Raw genomic sequence first — 24,711 nt, 5'->3', positions numbered from 1 at the left:
AATTAACAGTAAGAATGACTTTCTGGTTTTATCTTAAAGGGATGGTTGTCCCTGAAGTATTCCTTGTGTACAGTTGGTGAGACAAAACCCAAGCCTGGTTGCCTCTCTGTTCAGTGCATGAAGGTACTTTATCCAATTAGATGTTATTTTAATGAAAAGAAAAAGTGGAGAGCAGTTGATTTCTTGAATTAAGACTAATTTTCTACAATTAAGCCTTTCTAATTTCTAGCTTGGTTTCTATAATGTTCCTAGGGATGGTAGATCCAAGTATTCCAAGCACATGCATATTTTTATGAGCCATCTGCTTTAAGGATACATTTGATAAGGCCTTAGATACAGCTGGGTAAATTTTCCAGATTACTGTAAGCATTCATGAGCGCTTTTCTACAGCAAAAGTGAATACAAATCTGCAAATACTGAAGTCATCTCTTTCCAAAGCAAATGCAAATTAATGAGGATGACTGCATACACAAAAACATAGTATAAAGCCAGGCATACCTGCATGCCATAAGCTAAATACCATGAGCAGAAATCTGTGTTGAACCCCAGGCACCCAACCCTCAAATATCTGGCTGTCACCGATTCCCCATCCCGCGGCGGTAGACTCCACGCGACATTCAAGAGATGATTATGAGAGTATTACCCCACCTAGCACTGCTGAAGAAAGGCTCCCACGCTGACGGGAGTCACAAATAATTAAATGTTTCAAAACACAATGGATATGACATGCTTTCAAAATAGCATCTATAGAATCGCTTCCACTAGGGCGCAGAGCTCTCGGGAGGGAAAGCCCTTTCACTCACTTCAGTTGATTACCTGTGTAAAAGGGCTTAATTTCTCCGGAGTGTTTCCTTTCCAAATCATCTCTTTTTACCAAAGCCATTACGGCAGGAGCAGCAGGTACTCACACAACCCATGCGATGATGTTCCCCTGGACAGAGCTATGAGGACATGGGTGTTGGCCAGATTTTTAACATGTATTTAAAAAAAAAGATACTTAAAAAAGGAAGAATTGGCAAAAATTGCCATTCCTGGGCTTGTTGTTCGCTTGTAAAATGCCCAAACTATTAATGAGAAGGATTCTGATCATGGCTCAATATTTCAAGTCAGGGTGTTTCAGCTGTGTCTGGGAGTTTCTTCTTGGAAATCACTTTTTCCATTCCAATTCCACTAACCTAGACCTATCAAGTGGTGCCCCAGTTTGACAAGCCACAGGTCCCGGAAGGATTTTGGCATCCCCTGGCTGCCAGCCAGCCCAGGTCCTGGTCCCCTTCAACAACTGTTTGGGAAGAAGGTCTTGCCCAGCCTCCTTGGCCATGGGGCCCCATGAGTCACTTGCAGGCTAAAAATCTTGTATTTCTTTAGTGGGTTCCTGGATTTGTGTCCTAAACTGGTAGTGCCATGTTCAAATGCCTTTCGATGGGAGATGCTGGATGGTCAGTGGTTTTAAAAGATTGTCTCTCCTCTTTCAGTGAAGAAGCAGCTGATGGGGAACTTAACTACAATCACCCATTAAGAACATCTTGTCTAAGTGAAAAATTATTTCCTTAGAAATTAGCTCAATTATTAAAATCCACAAATAAACACTGCAAGGAAAAAATCTGTGCCATTATAAAGCTGTGTAAAACAACCAGATGCTCAAAACCGTGGGGAAAGGCGTGCAGAAAACACAAACAAAACTGATACCAACTTTTAAAATCTACAGTGAGATGCCATCGATTTCCCGTGATCAATGATTCGAACAACTGTCCCTCTGTGCCTGACGCCCAATGGCTAATTCAGGATTTGTGTCCCATAGTACTCTCCATTTTATCTGGTGGGAGCCAGATCGGGTCACTGGATATTCTTGTATTTATTACCTCAACATGTTTTTAATTCTTCGGTAGTGTATATTTATATCTGTACTTCCTGGGGCTTTTATGCTCTTTTTAAGGATAATTGCAACCCCTTAGGAAAATGCCCTAAGTTCTATAAATACATTCTCAACTCTGATCTTCAATTTATATAGATGTTTTCTCTGGGATTTTCTCTCTTTTAAATATTTTAAAATATATATGTAAGGGAATGAGATTAAGAAATATGAGTTTTGGGCAAGCATGTGTTGCTGAAATGTTGATGGATTTGTGGGCTTTCCCAAGGACTTTATGGGACATAAACATTTTTACAAGCTTGAGAACAAATGAGTATAAAGCACATGTAGTTTCTAGAGAAACTTGATGGAGATAAGTGCAGCCAGTCTGGGCTTTCTTACTGCCATTTCAGAGGGAAGCTTGTGTGGTGGATGGCTGTTAAACACAGGATGTTAATGTCCCTGTGTGCACACGGGTATGAGTCTGGTGCCAGCAGAGATGCAACTGGTCGAGGACACACAGAGGCTTTACTCCCTGTGAGTTTGAATTTGACATTTACAGGGTGTCGATGTTCTCCCCAGAAGGCTGGCTCTGTCCAGCCGGCCGCAGTGCCCTGTCTTGGAAATCCCCATTTGCACTGTCTCTTCAGGAAATTGAAAAATTGGAGTCACCGAGCAACTAAACAACTTCAAACTCAGATAGTGATGGAGATAAGAACAAAAGAGGAATAATTAAGCATTAAAAATCCTATGTGAAAATGACTTCGTTCTCAAGTGGGTATAAAACTAATATACGTGTGGGACATTTGAAGAACACCAAAGGCTCATGAGATATTGCAGTGAAATTCAGACCACAGCTAATTTTATCTTCTCTGATGGAATGTTTTTTCCTTCTATCCTCCAGTTTCCAAATTTTCAGGGTAAACTCTGATTTCACCTATTAAAAAAAATGCCTATTTTTATTATTAAATTTATTTGGATTAGAAACACCTTTTGGCTAAAGCTGATTTTCTGTAACATCTTTATGCTGTGTCATGTAGAGTTGGTTGATCCGTGATTAAAACTATTGGTACTACTGAGGGGCCAGCACTAAATAGTAAACATTTTAGTGCATCCTTAGTGCATCTTGCTTCCAGAGAGATGGTGCAAACACTGCAGAATGGGATTATTGAAGAAAAATAAGATTGCTTTATAACACAGACAAAATACAGTTATTGTAAAAGTTTCTGTTTGGCTTCCGTACAACAAAATCTTGGAAACATCTGGGAGTAAAGCAGCGTCTGCTTCCTTCTCTAAAAAGCCAGGCATCAGTTCTCCATGTAGGAGACAGAATGGATCAGTAGATGGTAGGTCCAGGCTCCAGGTTCTAGTTCCACCATCGACCAGATGTGTCACAGAGCCTCTATGCCTCTGTTTGCCCATCAAAATATTCAGAAACAGCAATCCTGCTTCTATATACATACCCAGCTGGGCGTGGATGGAGATTTTTATTTCCATTTGGATAGTTTGAAGGGATTTGGGGAAGCAGACTGTGATGACGCTCTGTGTCTACATGTCACCAGCGTCTTTAAGTTGTTGGGCTATGTCTTTAGCTTCTCCTCCTTGCAAAAAAGTGCATACCAGTAAAATGGGTGGGAGATTAGTCCTGTTCACACCCCACGGGATATTGGAAGTGACAAGAATATCTAAGAAGATCTTTAGATCCTCCTTACATTGCCAATCTGCCTTTTGCTGAGAGCTGCCTGGGAATGGATTTCCCACTGGATTAATTAATTCTAATTATGACCTTCCATCATCTACCCATAAATTGGCTTGGTGTGGACGTAGGTGAGATTTCAAATTCAGGCTGCACATTAAATATACATATATATGTATGTATATCTGTGCGTGTACATACACAAGCAATTCTCCGTCTGGGACTGCACGGCAACTGTGCTGGATGCTGTGTGCGTGCACATCGCCATGGGATGTTTCTGTCTCTGCTAAATAATAAAAGCCAAGGGACTGGCAGGTAGGCAGAGACTGGTGTTTTATAAGGGACCTGTACCTTCAACAGCAGATGTTGGGTTTTGGCCAGATTTTTTTTTTCTCGGTTTGTTTTTCAGCAGAGCCACCCAGCCTCCTCTTTCCTCCAACTACAGTCAACCCAAGTTTTGTCTCTGGGTTAATTTTCTCCTCCCAGCTCCACGTCTCTTCCCATGCGCTCCAGGATCGCAGCAGGATCTCTTGAGGACGCAGGAGTGCCAAGGCAGTCCTCAGGGCTGTTGTAGAACACCATTAAAAGCATCCACAGCCTCCACTTCCGTTACACTACTGAGCATTAAAGATATGGATATTTATTGGACACTGACATATAAATTAATATTAAGAATGCTGTTTAAAATAACACATTGGATAGGGCCTGGGGGGTATCAAGCCAAGAAAATTACTGTAAAACTTCCATCTGAAACTCAGCCTGTTTGGACCAGGGGTATGAGGCTGCCCCAGTGTTGCTGTTGCTTGCCCTTGGCAGCGTTGGTCAGGCTATATTTTCCCTGACAAAAGACATTGAGGTCTCATAGCCTCAGAAGGGATTTCAGCCAGTGCCAAATCTTTGGGGTGATGTATATGGCACTAACAGAACCCAAACCCAGACTTTATCAAGAAGATTAAAAAAAAAAAAAAAGAAATTATCCCAAATTTTCAAGAAGGAGAAAAATAAAGACATAATTCTTCTTTTCCTCCTACTCTGCTGCAAAGCTTCTAGCACAACACTTGCTGTAAGTATCAGCTACTGTTTGTAATCCGTGTATGAGGGGCCATATGTTTTATAGTCTGGATTAGGGCAACCAAAGCCCATCTGATCTCGGTGTTCAATAAATCATATAGACCCAGAAGGACTCGCAGGAATCTCAGGAATTGAAAAGCTATAGTTACCTCTTCGCCTGATAACATTACCAGTGATTCACAGAAACTGTAAGACTGGTGATGTAAAGAAAACTCGTAACTACTCTGGAAGCTATAGCCATACATAACTACTCTGAAAATACTCAGAACGGGTCTGTTTTGAGAGTATCAAATCTGAATTGCAGGAAACTCTTGTAGAAAATAAGAGAGAAACAGCCACTCCTTTATAAGCTTATTTTTTGGTGAAAAATCATACTTTACAGGAGTATATAATTCTGGTGATGCTTACAGCAGCATTATCCTCTTTGAGAGAAAAAAGAGCAAAAAAGATTTGTGTTTAGGAAATGGGCATTTCCAGGCTAAAAAAAAAAAAATAATCCCTGCTTCCCCCTGTCTCCTAGAGCAGGTCAGACCATCTCGGGGGGCATCCTTTGGGAAAGCCCTGCCCTGAAAGAGTGCCTGCCCTGCAGCCCAGAGGTGTAACGGCAGTAGTGCAGTCCAGCCCCACGCAGCCCCGCGCTGCAGGCAGGGCTCTGGGTGCCTTCAGGAGTCCTTCTAGGTTTTGGGTGAGCCTTCACGTTTCTCTGCCCGAGGACACGTGGCCATCACATATATAGAGCAGGTTTTGTTGTCCGGAGCAGGATCCTAGGAGAAGCCCAACAGCTCCTTTCAGTGATCTTTTTATAAATTGGAAGAGAATGGGAATGTACGCTTAAGACTTTGAGCTACTATGTGTGAAATACTTAAATTCTTTTTCTGCCTTGTATTGGGCTTGCATGGCAAGGTTTGGGTAGTGGGTGTGCTACAGGGCTGGATTCTATGAAAAGCTGCTGGAAGCCTCCCTATGTGCAATAGAACCGATGCCAGCCGGCTCCAAGACAGACTGCAAGCTGGAGCAAGCAGCTCCGGAACAATGGCACCTTGTTGGAGGGACCCCATGCTGGAGCAGGGGGATGACCCAAGGAGACTGTGACCCCCTGGGCAGCCCGCGCTGGAGCAGGCTCCTGGCAGGAGCCGTGGGCCCGTGGAGCGAGAGAGGAGCCCAGGCTGGAGTAGGTTTGCTGCAGGACTTGTGACCCCGGGGGGACCCAGGCTGGAGCAGCTGCTCCTGAAGGATGGCACCCCGTGGGGGGACCCACGCTGGAGCAGTTCATGGAGAACTGCAGTCCCTGGGAAGGACTCACCTTGGAGAAGGTGGTGGAGGACTGTCCCGTGGGAGGGACCCCACACTGGAGCAGGGGCAGACTGTGAGGATCCTCCCCTGAAGAGGAAGGAGCAGCAGAGATGTGTGATGGACTAATTTCCCCAAGTCGAGTCTGTTCTGCCATGACAGTAGTTGCTGAATGATCTCTCCCTGTCCTTACCTCAACCCAGGAGCTTCTTTTTATATTTTTTCTCCCCTGCCCAGCTGAGGAGGGCAGTGACAGAGCATCTTTGGTGGGCACCTGGGCCCCAGCCAGGGTCAACCCACCATGTGTCTTTTATTTTGAGAACACTTGCTGTTCCTTTTACAGCTCCATGCTGCAACTGGAAGCAGAATTCCTTCCCTTGTTAATTTTCAGAGACCACTTACCACAGGTGTACTGAAGGAGCCCCTCAGATGCTCTGCTACAGCATCTGCAAATCACATCCCACTTGTTTCACCATCCAGGAGTGGAAAACCAATGAGCTCCTCGGCAGGTCTGGGAGCTCCCAGCCCAGGCAAATCCCAGGGCTGACACTCCAGAGCGGGGACTGTGGAAAGCTTTCACTGATCCCAGCACAACGTGCTGCTGTTTCACCCCTTATTGTCTCTCGTGCTTGCAATGTGCCGTCTAGGCTTTTCCTGCTGCTGTTATGGGAGGCTTCGATGGCTGCGCAAGTCATTTTTTCAGTCTTTTATAACAGAGTAACAGTTTTATTTGATTGCGAGAGCAAGATCTGCCCTGCCGGATATTTTTGCGGCTGAAAGATCACCACAATCAAATCAGACAGATGCAGCATATAGGAAATAAGGACTTCATGCCAGAGAGATGACACTTTGAATCACATGCCATTTTAGACACAGGAAATGAAAATCCCAAAGAGCCTCCGAAGAAATGGAAAGTCATTTAATATTTCAATATTTCTGAATCAAAATCTCCAGGTAATAGCCAACACCAGCCTTCGTCAATTTAGGAGGCTTAGCAGTGCCACAGGGAGACAGAGATGAGGGCTCCCAGGATCCAAATCCTGGCAGCAAGAGGGAGGACAGCGGGTGGGATATTTGCCTGGGAGATGGGTGGTGCATGGCGGCGTTCACCCCCCCAATGAGCACCAGAAGGCAGGCAGGTAATGAGTCAGCCTCGTAGGATGCATCGCACCGAAGCTGCTCTTCGCTGTGTCCTCTGCAATGCCTTAAGCAATTTATTGAATTGTTCAACTTGCCAATTAGCCATAAACTAATGCTTCTGACCCAAAAGGTGTCATGCTTTCTTCCATCCCCTCCCGGCCTCAGCCGTCACTGAGAGCATGAAGGGGCAAAGAATCCATGCATGTATGACTAATGACTTCTGATAGATGCTATGGAAACAGGAAACAGCTATATTTTTGTGTATATAACCTGGCAGAGGTGGTGTTTCTCTTCCAACAGCCCAAGAAGCCCAGCTGGGGTGGCTTCCTGTACCTCTTCCCCATGGAGAGCAACTGCAGCTGGTAACCAGAGGCAGAACAAAGAAGCAAGTTTGGTGGTAGGGTCTCTTCCGAGCCACAAAGGTAATTTAAAGTAGGAATGGGAAAGAAGTGAGCACGGTCTGGTAGGGGAAAACCAGCAGGGACTGGAGGACATGAGCTGACCTGATGCGCTTGCAGTTGCCTCTACACCAATCAGTGCAGCGAAACTGGGTGCTACTGCTCCTGTGAGTGGGTGGGGGACCTGGGGTGCGCCAGCCCTGGGGAAAGGTGACTTGGCAGCCCTTTAGACTGCCCCACTGTGGGGTAAGGACTGGCCTTCCCACAGGGCAGAGGGACTGGAAGAGAAGGGCCACCAGACTGGAAGTAACGCTGGGGAGTGGTGAGCAGAGTAAGGTGAATATCACCAAGAACAGACAATAGAGAGCTGTAATAGGAGTTTATGTAATGATGAGGGCTCTCTTGAAACAGAAAAGAAGGCAGACGTCACTATAGAAGCAAAGTGGGGGAAAAAGGCTGTTCTGAAAGTACAGGAGCAGCAGACAGGAATAATTGAATAATCCGATACTTCTCTCCTGATAACTGCACTGGAGAAGTTTTGCCTTCCCAGATCTCACCTTCCCATCTCACAGAGGACCTGTCTCCAGACTTTGGGTCAGCTGAGCCTTATCCAGATGTTTTAAGGATGGACACTGAGGAAATTTGTGTCACCCACCTTTGAAAGGTCCTGGCAAGTCATCTTGCCCAGAGAGAGCTCAGCCATTCAGCAATGCAGTCAGCTGGATCACAGAATCATAGAATGGTTTGGGTTGGAAGGGACCTTTAAAGGTCACCTAGTCCAACCCCCCTGCAATGAGCTGGGACATCAACTAGATCAGGTTTCTCAAAGCCCCATCCAGCCTGTCCTCGAATGTTTCCAGGGATGGGGCATCTACCACGTCTCTGAGCAACCTGCTCCAGTGTTTCACCACCTTCACTGTAAAAAATTTCTTCTTTATATCTAACCTGAATCTACCTTCTTTGAGTTCAAAACCATTATGCTTTGTCCTATTGCTATGGGATCTACTAAAATATGTGTCCACATCTTTCTTTGAAGCCCCCTTTAAGTATGAAAGGCTGCAATACGGAGCCTTCTCTTCTCCGGGCTGAACATTCCCAACCCTCTCAGCCTGTTGGAGAAGTGCTCCATCCCTCTGATGATCTTCATGGCCTTCCTCTGGACCTGCCTCAACAGGTCCATGTCTTTCTTGTACTAATTAAAGGCCTTTGGGGAGCAGTCACAGGCTAGAGCTAGTGTAATGCAGCTGATGGGACCTCTGTGCATAGGAGTTGAGCATCCTAAAGGTAACACTAATATCTGCCTAATTTGGGGGGCAAGGGAATGACAGAGAAGAGGGAGGAACACATCTCGATCTCCGCACCTTGGGGAGCAGGGGCTGCTCTGCACAGGAGCAGAAGTTACTTTCAAAGGTCATGACATTATTATTTCTTGAGATGCCTCCAAAAGCTTGTGGAAACATCAGCATAGCTTAGCCAGAGCTACTGCTTCTAGAAATTTCTTGTTGTAGCAGAGCTTGTCATTTGGGTCACTGAAGTCCAGGTCAGTCTCCTCTCATCTAGGATGCAGGGAAGGAGAAGATGCGGCTGCGTCCTGACAAGGATCAGACTGCTGGCGGTGTTAGGAAAAGATCAAACAAAGGCCAGCACGTGCTACAGCTTTGCAGATTTCAGAGCTGACTTAAGCCAAGAGCTTTTCTGACACAGGTTAGTATGTCCTGCACTGTCACTGCTTGGCCGTTCCTGGCTTTCACCAGGGGCTGCCAAAACCCTGATTACGTGATGCGGTTGTGAAAGTAGCTGGAAGTGTCTGGAGCAGGCATGCTGCAGAGGCACACGGAGGGAGACACCTGAGCCTGAGTTGCCGTCCCTGGTGCTCTGTGACAGTCTTTTCCATTCTGAGTCACACCCCCCCATCGTCCTAGTACCGTGAAGCCAGTCCTGCACCTACCCATGACAAGTAAGATATGAGATGGGTCAGCTAAGTTTGTCAGACTAAACTCCAGATTAGACCAACATTTATGTCAGAGCAGTTAGTTGATGAGTATTTCCACTGTGAAGCACTCACAGAATATCAAAGGGTCTAAGTTTCAATGCCCCGAGGTTAGACAAAAAAGCTCAAAGAAACACAAAGCAGAAAACCTGAGCATCTTTGACAGAGGACTTTGGGGACAGGTAACAAAGAAAAGCAATCAGTGTATGGACTATGTGATAAAACATCCCAATATTCCTGGAAAACGTGCCTATGCAAGAAGTTAAATAGTATTTGTCTCTGAAAAAACAGGTAAGGGTGCAGCATCGGGGGTGGAAATAACTGAATGTGATGGTCATTAAAGAAAAACACGGGAGAGGGATGTGCTCACCGGCTGGTTATAGCACTGCTGAAGGGTGTTCAGAGAAATGTCAAGAGCAAAGTTTTTCTCTTTCTGCTGCCACAGCCCAGTTAAGATCTGTTTGTGGAAGACTGTAAGCAACATAACTGAGCGGCAAGTAAATGAGAGGTCTTTAATGCCTGCCAAGCCTCCTGGATCATTTCATTTTAAAGGCTCTAAAGTAGCTAGGACTTCTGACAGATGAAAGCAAAATCAGTTCATTTGTTGAATGCAAACTGAAACCTCTGAAAAATGTTAAGTCCCATTGTAGGGTTAAAAAAAAAAAACAACTAGCTCAGAAGTCAGCCTGCAGATTTCTGCTGTGGAAGACAGAAAGCACGAGCTTCATTGCTGCAGAGCCAGGTTTCACATGCCAAGGCTGTAAGAGCATTTTACAGCTCCAGTGAGCAAACAACACTACACCTGATGACACAGAAGGTGATGTCTGTCGAGTTTCTTAAACACCAAAGTTTGATTCAGCCCTTCAGGGGAGCTCAGGCTAGGAAATATGGAAAGCTAGGGACTAAAAGGTAGCCAGGAGAAACAGAGAAGGCAGCTTATAGCAATGCTGCGTGAAGCAGCAAATACCTTCAGTGAGCACTGAGATTCAGGCAGTCCACACTCTCTTCTGTTTAAGTCTATAGATAAACCTTGGACATCTTGATAGCAAATACTAGAAAAAAGGAAGCCATATATAAAAAGGAACTAATAAAGAGATCCAAACACAGTACGTTGCAGGTCTCATCACACTGAGAAGTAGTCAGGACTACTACTACCCACTACTCTGGGTGAATACTTTGTTTTTATTATGGCAACAAGTCTCTCTCCATATTCTTTGATCCTGCCTGCAGTATCACAGTATCCAGCCCATGACAGAAATTGGGCCACAAAGCAGTTGCTGGGAGGTGGGCTAATGTCACTGAGTTGATGATCTATAGGCAGCAGTCCGTATGGAGATTGCATTGCATGGGAATTACAAGCTATGGGCTGGAATGACAAACGGAGAATTACAAGGAAGGCTTGTGCCATGCCTATGGATTAGGTAATTAATTTTGTGCTACCTGTCCAGCTTACTGTGGCTTTAGAACAAATAAAGTTGTAGAGTGAAAAGGGAATACTGGAACCAGGAAGCCTAGAAATACAGTTTTACTTGTAACAACCAGTTTCATCATCTCATAAAGTATATCCCCTTGTCCTGAACAGATGGGTCTATCTAGACTAAAAGCAAAATCTTTCCATTCTTGAACAGGGGCATACACTGCTAGCTGTATGGAAGTTAAATATCTCAGCTTGCTTCAGATTTTTCACTAAAGGATCTAGTAAATGGGGGCACTACATAAAATGCAAATATAACTTTTTGAGGAAAGGGAAGGGGGGAGGGAGGGGTTTGACAGTACAGCCTTTCTGGAAATGCTTCCAGCAGAGGATTAGGAACTATGGATAGTATTTCCATAAGCCCTTGTTTTTGGCCTGACTATGACTCCCAGAGAAGCTGATGGTAAATCTTCCATTGTATCCAAGAGGAACAGACTTGAGACAGCACTGAGCAAACTGAAGATCCCAGCCTTTGACTCAGTAGTGTAAATATTTTGCCTTTATAAGCAGAGATTAGTAAATTCAGGGGCGTTATTCAAAATGCAATTTGGTAGCTGCTTCACTGAGCAGTATCCATACACACTGAGCATACTTATCTCCCACGGTTTTAAAAACTGCTTCGTGCCGTTAAGGAACAAGGACATAAATCACAAAAGCAACTGCAGTCAGTGTCATAGTGGGTAATCTCAGCACAAAGGAGACAAACGGGTCGCAGACGTATTATTCCCTTCACACCCCTTACGATGCCCTCCCCCCAAGAAGGAAGGGTGAGTAACTGTAGGGATGGGTGCTAGGAAATACAGACGCTGCTGTTGGCATAGGTGCTTGATTCTGCGTGAAATCTGGTAGCCCTGGTCTCTCATGTTGTCGATGTGCTGTTTTTAATGAGAATGGAAAAGAATTGTGGAGAAAAAAAAACTCATAAATCCGTTTTCATTTAATTTAATTTCCAATTTCAAATTAATTTTCAAATTCAGCAATATTGTTGTGTATATAGTGAATTTAATCCACTCAGTAGAATAGTCCCTGGCTGAAAAGGTATCCAATAAAGATGTTCAGATCTGCTTACCTGGGTTGGAGAGTGGATTTTCTATAGTTGTCTATCTAACATAGGTAGCAAAGATCAGGAGATGAGTTCAATGTATTTTACCTTGTAGCTATTGCAGAAGCCAGGGTGGTCACAAAAAACAGATATCCACAGACGCTGTTACACACAACATGCTTCGTGCACTCAGCGCTCAAGGAAGAAATGGGATTTGAGAGTGACATTTTAGACAGTCAGGAAAATGTACTTGTGCTTTCCTGAAACACCTCGTTTGAGTAAAGCAGCCTACAGACCCATACAATCTTCATGTGAGTACTCTGCCTTAGCTAGGAAGTTCTTCTGCCTTGTTACTGGGGTTGGAATTAGATAATTAGTTGAAGGATTTTAAATAATCTGTTGATCTTAATGAATTTCTACAATTTTATATTTTGAGTGTTATGAGGATTCCGTACCAGGCTTAAAAATGCAGTAATGCAACTTGTCAAAGAATTTAATTCAGTGAACGTCCCTGACTTGAAATTCATGTGTCTGGCGACTCTACTTATACATGACAAACAGAAAGCAGAGGTCAGCTGGCTGAGGAATGTAAGGTGCAGAACACAGTCACAAAGTTGTGTTCTGCAACTTTTTTGGGGGAGAACTATGTACATGACAACAGTTTTAATACTTGGAGCATTTTCCCAAACAAGCTGGTAACACTGTGGAATGCAGAATTAATGTTTTGCTCAAATATTTCAATCTTGCTGCTCAATCTGACCCTACGGTTACGTTTAACCTTCCCAGAGTAATAGCTGAAGAACAACCTTTCATGTCGCACACTGTAATAAATGCTGCTCACTGACTTCTCTCAGTGTCCGAGACAGCATTAAGAAGCTTGTCCATCTCTATACTCCAGTTTGGCAGACCCCTGTGTCAGGGAGTTTTTGCAGCAGAAAACTTTTGTTGGGGAAAAAACTAAGAAGCCAAAGGTCCTGAGCAAAGGCTGGGGAGAGATGACCAGGGAGGGATGAACCGTACAGAGGCTTCTGCTCTTTCTATCTGCTGTAGAGTACTAGAGAGCAGTGGAAAAGTGGCAAGATATTAATCTGAGAAACAGTCTGAGTTTATGAGGGCTTATTGATCCTCATTCATCTTCGTTCTTGATAGATGCAGAGGAAGTCTGCCACCAGCCCACCGAAGTGACTTATATGAGATGGGATATTTCCCTAATTTAATTTATTTTAATGGCAGCCTGAGTGATATTTGTCCTTGGCAGCAGTGCATACTGGTAGATCATTTGAAAGAGGAAACATCTCTCCACCTAAAACTGAGACACTGATGTATCTGTCTGGGGCTGAGGTGACCTCGTTCCTCTTAGCTTTCTTATACACCAATAGCCCAGGAGGACTGTCACCCTCAGACAAGCCTCAGGATCTGGAGCTGTGATTCATGGATTCACAGAGCCTTCTCATTGTTGTAGAGGTAAACTCTGGGTTTGAACTGGGACTTGCAATGATTACGTCAGCTGGCATCAATACCAGGGGCATGTGTGCCTCATTACCAAGTGCAATTTCCACTCAAACTTCACAGGAGAAGAAACAGACAAGGAAACCTCTCCCAACCACATCTGCTGGCAGAGAGCAAGAAGAGGAAGAGACAGGAATTCCTGCACAGCTCTCATGTGAACAGGAGATCAGCATCGACCATAGGTTTCCATGAAAACTGGATTTCTGTTTCTTTGAGGCAACTTGTTTTCCTGTATGGTCATCAGAGTCTTCTGTTAACTTTCTTCTGAGGTGACAATTTGCGTCGAGAGTACTCATCTTCAGCCCAGATTCACTTCCATGGCTCCATCTGCCTGCATTTGCAGTGAATTCGGGATCCTCCAGAAACAAGTATCTCAGTACTTGCTCCAGCAGTCCTTCCACTTAAAAAAACCTATTTTAACCATAATAACTGTCTGATGAATTCCTCTTTTTAAAACCCATGTTAATGCTACCATGACCCAGAAAGAGAAGCATTTGTCAGATCAAAGAGCACTGATCAGACGTCGGGGGGACGGGGAAAGCTGCCCTCCAGATGCAGCGTGGAAGAGCCGTCTGCAGGACGGTGTAACGGGAGTGTGAAAACCAGCCTCCTTTGGGAACAGTCGGACACAGAGCCCTGCTCTGCTGGTTCCTCATCGACACGGCTGGAAATTGGACAGAAGAAGGATTGTACTGCCTCGACCTGAAGCAGCTGAAAAAGGATTTCATTCACACCCTGGCATTTCCATGGATCACTTGAGTACAGGAATGACAAAGTGGTGTTGCATAACTCGGGGGAGTAAACGTTCTGGACAACATCCAGTGACATTCTTCTGAATAAGCTTATGAGCAGCCATTTTTCCCCAAACTGGAAAAAGACTTGCCCCAGGTCTTGGTTCTGATGCAGAGCAGAGCCAAGAGGCTGGGGGTCAAGGGCTGCATCTTACATCGCACCCTGCGCGTGACCTGGTCTCCGACTGCTGAGTGGTGCTTTATCCTCCCGCCGTTCAAGGACTGTAGCCATTTCCGTACAGTTTGTACTCCTGCAAATTACTGCAACCTGATTTTTTTTCCTGATGTCTGATTAATCTGAGGTTTTGCTCTATGGTTTCCTGCCTCCGAAGGAATTCCCTCCATGTGCCAGTATCAGCACCCAGTCAGAGGCATTGGTGATGGCCGGCAAGCTCCACTGCACTGTCACCCTGCATACTGATGGTGATGCTTTTCCTTCTGGATGAATGCCACCTCTGGGATTTGTCTCCATTAGGCCACCTCAGGAGGGGCAGACTGAAATTCTTCCAAAACTAGCTCAAGTGCCTACTTGTGTCCCTCATCTCCAAGACACGGAGCTTGTTCTCCCTCCCCAACACATACCGACCCTCTCTGGGGCTCTTGAGGAAAGCACTCTGGTTCAAGAAAGGACTCAGGGTTCGTTGGGGATTTGGGCATACAGGGAAGGGTCAGGAAAGCTGGGATGGTGGGTATGAGATTGGGGTCTGCACTCTCCTGCACTGCAAATGCTGGCTGCTCTCTGGCCTTCAGGGAGGGGAGAGTTGAGGCAGAAATGTGGCTGTGGGGATGTTGTGCTGCCTTGGACACATTCCCTCTCACTGAAGTGGCAGCCAAAGGGCTGTTTGCCTTTGGAGCTGATTTTCTGAGGGTTTTTCTTCCATCCAGAAAAAGCAAACCAAACACCTAAGCCTGTGTTGGGCTACAGGACTGAGAAGAGTGGGCTAGCCTGGCTTGCCTCCCATAAAGGAAGCATCCTATATATAAAGATGCTTCCTTTTATCTCTGCCTGATAGCCCCATTTTCCTTATGGAACCTTCAGGGGAGCCAGCCTCAGTCTAAACCTTGGTGGAAAAGCTCTGCTGAGCAGAGAATCACCTCAAAATATAAGGAGTGCCTCATGATTGATAAAAGCTTGAGCCTGTTCAACGGTCATGGCACCTTCAAGTTTTGCAGGTGGAAATCCTGGCTAAGCCACCACCACCGTGGGAGTCTGTACAAGGGCTATGGGATTTGCCTCCAGGCTTTGCTTGCTTGCAGCCAGCGGTGTGCTTGGGGAGTGAAGTATCATGCAGGTAAATATAGTGAAAGTATTTTTCTTTTACTCTAGAGGGTCTGCAGAGGATGGGGGGGAGCTGGTCCTGCCTCCAGACTCTCCGGAGGCTGCTGCAGCCTCTGGCTCTTGGCACAGCAAAGGCAGCGCGGTGTTAATGTTGTTTTAGAGAAATAATGGCTACAAACCCTGTTGCTCAATTGGCAGCAATCTGAAAGCAAAGCTTGGGTTTTAATAAAACCTGAGTTTGGCAAATCTGAGATAGAAGTGCAGATCTGCCTAAATTCCCTGTAGCTCTCTGTCTTTGAAAGGTGTGCGAGTCGTGTTGCCTTCCCCTGCTGGAAAAACAAGGGGAAAAGGCATCCCTGAGCAAAATTCTTTCCCTGAAATATGTTTAAACTTGCTTTCTTCTGACAATCGCAGTATCTCCCTCCCCGACGCTGCTATCACCGCCACAGTGCGTGCGTACAGATGATGCTACTGAAATGTATGTGTGATTGACTTCAAAGCACTGAGCAAGTGCATGTGTAATCAAGTGTGGTGAATGAGTCTGAATCAGTCTTGACATGGCTTTCCTCGCCGGCCTGGCCTGGGTGCCCAGACAAGGTTTTTATTCTCATTGCTTTCTGATATGATAGATCTCCTCTAGATGACTTTTTTTTTAACCTCCTCTGACATTTAGGGCTTGCCTATACTGGGAATTTAATTCAAATTATTCGAATACGTGAATTTAGAGAGGAATAATTATTCTTGATTAACTCCCCATGTAGACAGTCTTATTGCAAAATAAAAGTGCTTTATTTCAAATGGGTTTAATTGACTCCAAGAAAATCAGTAGGTTGTTTTCTCTGTGAAAAAGGAAAAAGAAAAATGCAAAATGGAGAATACCTATTTCCTCTTCAATTTGCTGAAAACTATGAGGACTTCTGAACGCTATGGAAGTTTTAACTGAAAATTGCTGTATGTTAATACGTATAATTTGCACCTCTGATAAACTGCATGCTGTTAAAATTATTGTTCCATGAAAATAATTACACAGCAGCCAACGTAATTAGACAAGCAACACAAAATCAGAGGCAAAAATGTAGGACGAGACTCTGACTGGGAGGGCTGTTTGTAGGCATGTTGCTCTGAGGTGTGTTTTATTCTGTCCACACACTCGCATCCAGCCTGATTTGCTGGAACCAAAACTGATTAGAGAACATAACAAACCTCACAAGAACTTAGAAAAAAAAAGAAAAAAAAAAGTTTTGCAGCTTCAGGATGAAATTTCTTTTCAAAACCAGGCAAAAAAGATGAATCGCAGAATAATCAATACTCTGATGGGGAAAATCAAAGATCAGGGTGCCAAAAAATGTCCAACACCCGCAATGGCTGGTGGAGGCACTGATGCTGCTGATGCCTGTGGTACCCAGAAGGGAGAGCTGGAGTCAGGCAGAGCTCTGCCTGCCAAGTGTCACACATGGGCTCAGGCACTGATCTCCTATGGTCCACACTATTGAATTGATCTCATCCCAGATATCGCTATTTAAGAGTATTAAGGTATTGTCTGGGGACAGTGCAGGGTGCAGTGAGCACTTTAGTGTGAAGAGTGTTTAGCCTGGATACAGACACAACCTGTGATACCTTTTTGACTTCAGGGCAAGGAACTGGCCCTAGTAAATAGCTGCTTTCTGAATGGCAATCCAGCCTTGGTCATGGATGTCCACCTGGGACTAAAAAAATTGCCCTTACCAAATCATTGTCAGAGCTGGTTCACATAATTCTTCCCAAAAGTGTCATCATCATCATCAAACCGGATTTTTTTTTATTAAAAAAAACACCAAACCCACAAAAAATCAAACCAACGCCAAATCCTAAAAATTCAAGGCTTTTGGGTTAATCAGTAGATAAGAAAACTTAATCCTGGGCTTCCCATACAATAGGAGCCTCCAGTACTGTCCCACTATAAAACACAAAGTACAGGCTTTTCTTAGCTTCCTTTTTTTTTGTTTTGTTTTGTTTAATTCCAGTGTAGGATGGGGAATCTTTGAAAGACTTTTTTTCTTTTCTGGGGAAGGAAACCATTTGCCATCCAATTGCAATTTGCAGTGCAGCAGGGAGAGCCAGGCTCCATGAGCAACCAGCTGTTTGGGGATCACAGCTCTGACTTTGAGAACACATAGGAGCACGCAGGGATGGTGATAATACAGGGGCCTACAGGACAGCTCATGTTCATAAAAACATGCAGAGCTCTGTGGAAACAGAGCCCAGAATTGAAACTCCTGCAGTCACACCAAGAGAAATGGGATTTTCAAACTTAAAGCTTTCAGAGAAGGTTTTTTCTTTGTTTTTCTGGCGTTTTTTTTCAATCTTGGGATCCTCTGCCCCCTCTGCTTTGACAAAGTGGAGGAGCAATCAATAGACAGGAGACAATTATGCCACTCTTAAAACCTACTATATAGGTTACACAGCACCTCAGCTCAGAATAGAAATCCTATGTCTGCATCTATCCCTTCTCCTTATGAATTTGTCCCTTCTCACTCGTACCAAGCCAAACCTTTCCCTTCTTCTTGAAGGGCAATATCCAGATAAAATGCATTCTTTCAATTGTCCAGCCCATCACACCAAAAGAGATCATGGACAAAAATCCTAGAAAAACAAAGTAATGTTTCAAATTACTTTGATCAAAAAATCAAAAACAAATGTTTTGAAAAGACTGAAGTAGCTTTAGCTTCCTAAACGTTATGGCCATGGGACACCCGGGTCACATAGGCAGCGTGGGTAGGTATGCTTCCCTGCACACCTCACCATCCTCATCGCCTGCACCAGGTCTCAAATGAGCAGGAGCAACTGCAGCCCTTCTCTAGCCCACACACCCCTAGCTCTTGGCGGGAGGGAAGGCGATGGGTGCACAGACCTTACTGTGGCGTGGAAATGGGATGTGGCAGATACAAACATCTGAACTCAAGAGCTCGGGAAAGGTCTCCAGTGCCACACTTTAAATACGGCATTAGTAACTTTGTGGACTTTCAGGAGAACTTGGGCTCTTTGGGGCCTAAGCCATTCTGAAACTAGGACTTCAAGATGCTTTTGTAAATTTTAGTCATGATGAATTTATACTGAAGTCTAAATCCACAGTTAATTACAATGAAGTAGAAATTGTTCTGAAGAGATTAGGGATGAGCTTTTGAAGGAGGCCTCTGAATTTTAAGTAACCAATTCTCATTGAAAGTCACTGGGTTTGGTGACTAACTGCCTCACTCACTTTTGAAGATGCAAACCAGGGTCTAAAACTCATTCTTTTAACAAGCCAGCCAATATTTCTTTCCTGGGAAAGCAGTCTTCTGATATCCCAAAATTAAGACAACAGACGGCTAAATTTTTTGGTTTATTCTCAAAGGCTAATACTGAAACAATATAGATATCATTGTGAAAAATAAACTACAGCAATTCAGATATTTAGTTTTCAAATCAGTTGACAGGCATAGCAAGGAAATGTTTTTACCTCTGAAGAAATAAATGTAATAAAATACTGTTTAAATAATGCTTAAGTGATGTGATGAAAGACGGGTTCACGAACCCTCTGTTATGTTAACAATTAGCAGTGCAGGACATGGATTTTGTTTAAGAAATGTGTACCGCTAATATTGGGGTCAACATATGAATAAACAAGAATGGTAGTTTGCACTAGAGTCAGACTTTAGTAATGTACGCTTAGTTGTCCGTATGGCTTCACTTCTTGCACCAAGACCTCCTGCAGTCATCTCCTGTGTGTCCATGTGTCCACAGGCAGGCGTGGGCACCCATTCATGTGTGTGCCCACACTGAGACATCATTTGTGCACTGGAATGACTTTCTTGCTGAAAGCAAGGAAGATGCACACGTATCAGCCCACTACTGGAGTCTAATGCCGACCCATGCCATTAGGGGCAGCAAGGCCCAGGGGTTGGGGTGCTGACCTGGGACCGTGTCTGGAGCACCCCAAGAGCTATCACATGTTCTGTTACAGACTAACCATGCAATGCCAGATTAACCACTGTGTCTTCCTCTCACTTTCTTTTAGTTGTTAATCTTACTTGACCCTACACTTGTCTCTTATTGCTAACCACACTATTGGCCACAATGGTACCCTGAGTTTGAGGTTCTCCCTGCTAGTAAAGATGAAATTCTTGGAGTTTGACTCCAGAAGACTCAGATGACTTGTACAGTTTCCTATTCATCTCACCTCCTGCTGCCTTGGAAAACTGGGGCCTCTTTCCAGTCATATCCTTGGACAGCTTGGTCCTCAGTCCTTCCCAGTGATAGCTTGGGAATAGACATGCAGAGCCAGGCCTGAGAAATATCACCTTGAAAATGTCACTGCCATTTACAAAGAAGCAGCTTTCATCTTCTTTATGCCTTAAATACTCTCTTAAGCCTTTTAATTTACAGAGAGTGATGATGGAAATCCATTATCTGAGTCACCAACAATCCTCTGAAATATGTGCTGAATGACCTAGCTCACCAAACATTTCCAGAGGCTTTTCTATTTACATGCATCTAGAATGATCTGTATTTTCCATGCTGAAAAACACAGAGAGGAAGCCATGCTCTGCTTCTGGAAGTTGGCAATGTGAGGGTTTGGTCCAACAAAATGTTAACTAGCCTCAGGTCTCAACATAGGCAATGGAAATTGAAGGTATCCAGCACACAAAAGAAGCCTATGGATAGCAACAGACACTATTTGGACCTCCAGTGCAATGCCTGATTAAATAATAATAGGGCCTACAAGAAAGCCGGGAGGGGGACTTTTTACAAGGGCCTGTAGTGACAAGACAAGGGGTAATGGGTTTAAATTGAAAGTGGGGAGGTTTAGATTAGATATCAGGAAGAAGTTCTTCACAGAGAGGGTGGTGAAACCCTGAAACAGGTTGCCCAGAGAAGCTGTGGATGCCCCATACCTGGATGTCTTCAAGGCCAGGCTGGATGAGGCTTGGAGCAACCTGGTCTAGTGGAAGGTGTCCCTGCCCATGGCAAGGGGTTGGAACTAGATGATCTTTAAGGTCCCTTCCAACCCAAATCGTTCTATGATTCCATGATTCTATGATTCTATAAGAGTCAGTCTTTAGGTAGAACATATATTTTCTCCCTCTCATTCTCCCTTTTTCTTTCTCTGTCTTAATAATGTGTGTAGCTCGGATTTATTTTTTATCAAGATTAACAATGGAACAATACTGTTTCAAATATTAAAAAGGCAAAGAAATGTAGGTACTGAAAAGGAAGGAAAATGCCTCAATTTCAAGCCTAAAGATTACTTTGGGTCCCAGAGGAAGCAGAAGCAATTTAGTGGCTGATACCCTTAGCAAGAAAAAAGGTTGTAAGATTAAGACCAACTGCTGTTTGGATAAGTGGTTGGTAATTGCACATATCAGCAATTATGTGCTGTCATATCATTTTTCTGTTACCTTACTCCTCTCTTGTGTCCCGTCAGGGTTTACTTGGAATGACCCTACATCTATGGTCCTCTTTGGATTCACCTTCTTAATGTCATACAACAGTGCCTCGCAAGCTCAAAGAAGAAAGAAGTCATTATTACAGGAGATGCCTGGTGGAGGTACTCCTCTTCACAGATGTAGCTAGAGGCTACTGCTATAATAACCAGGCTTCCAGGAAGAGAAATGAAGAAAGGCCTCCTGAACCTGCAACCCCCGCTCTGTCTTCCAGCCTCACAGGGGGAGAAGTGGGTGGGTGGGGAGAGTTTTAGCAGGTTTGCAGAGGGGTAGGAGAGGGTTGTCTCTGTCCATGGTTCAGGTGCCATTCTGTAGCCCTTGTGGGGGTGCAAGGGGAAGGGTTCCTGGGAGGTGGGTGCTGGGATGCAGCAGCACCCAGCTCTGGGGCACGCTGGGGAGCTCTCAGCAGGAGCTGGGGTCCCTGGGGCTTGCTTGGTCAGGACAGTACCAGTCACTATATTGAGTCCTCTTCAAATGAAAAGTGGGAATTTGAGTTAGCTGTATGTTGGCTGCTTATAACTCCTGCCCCAACTGGGGATGTTTTGGGGCATAATGGTGGCCCACCCTTCAGCTGAGTGGCAGGGCTCACTTCTGTAGCTTGCCAGAGGTCTTGCATCGCTCAGAAAGGCAAATGCCATCAGAAAGACCTTTTCTCTCACAGAAGTAACTGATTCCCCAATAAAGTGTCAAAAGATAACAAAGTCTGTTGCAGCTAAACTCATCTGTTCATTGCCTGAGGGAAGCCTCCAGCTTATACGGCACTGGGTGCTCCCATGGAGCAGAAAATATTTAGCTCACTAATCAGATTCAGGCAGGAGTTGCAACCGCCACTGTCTGCAGCGTGCCTGCGGTATATCGAGAGGATGGGAAATAGCTGGCTTCCAGGCATCTCAGTACTGACCTGCTGTGATGCCTCTGAGGTCAATGCCTTTACAGGGACGTAAAGGAGAGCAGGGTTTTACACGGGGATCCCAGCGCATAAGCAGGGTGAGTCTCTGCAAGGCCCTTCACGGTGAGAAGCTCTGGGAAGGACCAGCAAACCGCTGTGTCAGGCTGTGGGAGATGCCAAACCGCAAGAGCCTTAGCAGTGATAGCGAGGTGCCACCTAACAGCTCGTGGAAAAGCTAATACCCTTTGAAAAGCAGATAAAAAATTCATCAGCACAGATGAAGATATGAGGGATTGAGCTTAGACAGCCTGTAGCTCCTGCCAAGAAATTGTATGGAAGGTAGAAATGAATTTAAAAGGTTGAGTGGGGGCCAGCAAGTCAATAACTGAATAATCCCACCCAGATAGGAAACCAAAGCATAAACAAGAGTCTCCACATACTGACGAGTTAGCACTGGTTGCATTCTGGAAAGGATCCTAAAATAACAGAGATTCCTGGAGACAGAATAAACACATCTCTCAGTTGTCATCCTGAGCAGAGGGTAATTGCCTAGATGTCTGATTGACTCACTGCTAGAACTAAATATGTAATTCTCTGACATGCTGTCACCTCCTTTGCTGTATGTTTGAGATTTTTCAGTAAAGCACATCAGGAATCAAAGCAAATGTCCACAAGGAAAGATGCATCTCGACCTTGAACTTTAATCACTGGCAAAGGGCTGAAAACGTAGTTAAAAGAAGTGAAGTTACTGCATTCCTGAGAGCGACATTTAATCTCAAAATTCCTCGGGGGCTTGTGCACATACGTTCCAACCCCCCAACAGAGGAACATGGAGTTGCAGCCCCTGTCTGAGGGCTGGGAAGTTGGCGCATGGCTTTCTGAGCTCCCCAGGCAGACTACAGCACGGCCCCAACCTCATGTCCGATCCCCATTTCCTTTCCTGGGCTTTCCTTCAGCATGTATCGTCCCAGTTTACACTGCTGGAAAAGACAGAGGAGCAAACAAAGTTCACAAGTTAGTCTTCCTTTCAATTTTAGCAGCTTTGTTTTCCCAAAGCTGAGTGCTTGATGCCTTCTCAAGGTTCTTGGTTAGCGAGTTTTACTGGGCACTGAGCAGCCCGTCTACCCTGCTCATGCTTTGCTTCCTTCCCACTGCAGAGCTAGCGTCAGTTTCATCTATGTTCAATTTTTATTTATTTAAATATAAGGAAACATATGCAGAAGCCTTTACACTGGAATGTTAACATGGATTTTCAATAAGTCTCTGACGTTGCAGGAGGCTGGAGGACTGTCAACATTATACTGATTTTCAAAAGTAAAATGACCTGGACAAACTCTAGGCTGGCCCAGCTCCCAGGAAGGATGATGTGCTTGTTCAGAGTTCAATTCATAATAGATACAAAAGATAACATACTAAATACAATGCAGTGTGAGCTCATGAAGGTAGCTATTTATTAACTTGATATCATACTCTAATTTGTAACAGACTTTTATAAAATAATTTACTCTATACTCTGTGACAGCTTAGGCACTGAACTCAAACCAGAATTAACCTGGCATATATGAAAGGAAAACATTTAACCAGCAGGTCTTTATCAGTAACTATAAAAGAAAATTATAATTAGATTAACATCATTCCAAAAGAGTCCTGGCTCTAAGTCATCAGTCTTTCTTATTATGCAACATAAAAAAAAAAATAGGAAAACATAGGAAAACAACATAGGAAAAGGAACATAGGAAAAAAAAATCAGATCATCAACAGAAGCCACAAGACATTGGATGTGTGTTTAACAGCGAAAGGATAAGACACAGATATGGGATGATCTGCATCACCTGGTGAGCTGCACGTGCGCAGTCGCTGTGGTCAGACACAAAGTAATTCCTCAGAAAATGAGGAGCATCGGATGAGCTTCCACACAGGTTGCACTGGAAGCAATGGAAAGCCAGCATGCAAAAAAGGCTAATGCAAAACCTGGGGGAAAAGTGGAAGGAAACCCAGCACCCCAAATCTGCACTGGTGACCCAAGGACAACACTGTCACCTTCTCTCTCTCTCTCCACATTTGAGAGTTCATCCTGTAGTGAAGGAAATTCCAGGTCAGAGGGATCTTGCGAAGCTGGTTTACAAACCCATCCCCTCCCCTCCCCTCCCCTCCAGCCTGTGCAGGAAAAAAACATTTCCTAACAGAAACTTCAATGGAGCTATCACTTCGTGAGCACTGCAAATATATCTATATATATATATATGAAGCAACTTGTCTAATATATGTTCAAGATAGAAGTTTGAGATGTCAAAGAATTTTATCTGAAAAAACAGGCATTCATGCACAAGAGGATAACTTCAAACGTATCTACCTATCTATTCAACTCTGAGCTCTAGGTAGATAGAGAAATCAAGCGGAAGCTAAAGCAGGCAGATGCATGTAAAATGATTTCTGCAGGCAGAAAAAAAGAGGATATCCCTACAAATACTGCTAAACCAAGTTTTGGAGAGAAAAGCAGCAATTACCCAGCCTGAGTCTCCTGCCCTCACATGCAAGACCTTGGGAGAGAGGTGATGCGCTCAGCTGAGACAGTCAAACATGCCCCAGGGGAGGGGGATGGCGCACAGCTCTGCTGCAGCCAGCTCTTGTTCTACCTGCAACGACCTAATCATGTTTCTCTTCTCTTTTACTGTAGGAAGAACATTACAGCAACCCAGGGAAAAATGGGGTGGGAAGGTGCGCAGCACGGACGGGAAGAACCCAACCCAAGCAGAAGACCAGTTGCTTGGTTGGTGCTCCCTTAGTCTGATTTCGTGTCAGCGATGACTGGAAATAAGTCCAGTGATTTA

At 44.5% G+C, this 24,711-nt stretch overlaps 1 protein-coding gene across 1 annotated transcript in view; it reads right to left on the bottom strand.

Annotated features, from left to right (window-relative positions):
* The window catches only part of CNPY1 (canopy FGF signaling regulator 1), a gene marked incomplete at its 3' end in the record, with an annotated part of 54,095 nt that overhangs the window by 15,069 nt on the left and 14,315 nt on the right, over positions 1–24,711 (bottom strand). The window contains exon 2 of the mRNA XM_010149758.1: positions 20,947–21,050. Within this exon, the coding sequence (XP_010148060.1) occupies positions 20,947–21,050 (104 nt within the window). The remainder of the gene's footprint in view (positions 1–20,946; positions 21,051–24,711) is intronic.

This window comes from Eurypyga helias, unplaced genomic scaffold, assembly GCF_000690775.1.
Source record: "Eurypyga helias isolate BGI_N326 unplaced genomic scaffold, ASM69077v1 scaffold13984, whole genome shotgun sequence".
Classification (NCBI taxonomy): Eukaryota; Metazoa; Chordata; class Aves; order Eurypygiformes; family Eurypygidae; genus Eurypyga; species Eurypyga helias.
The sequence above is the reverse complement of the archived record's forward strand: the minus strand, read 5'-3'. Positions and strand labels throughout refer to the sequence as shown.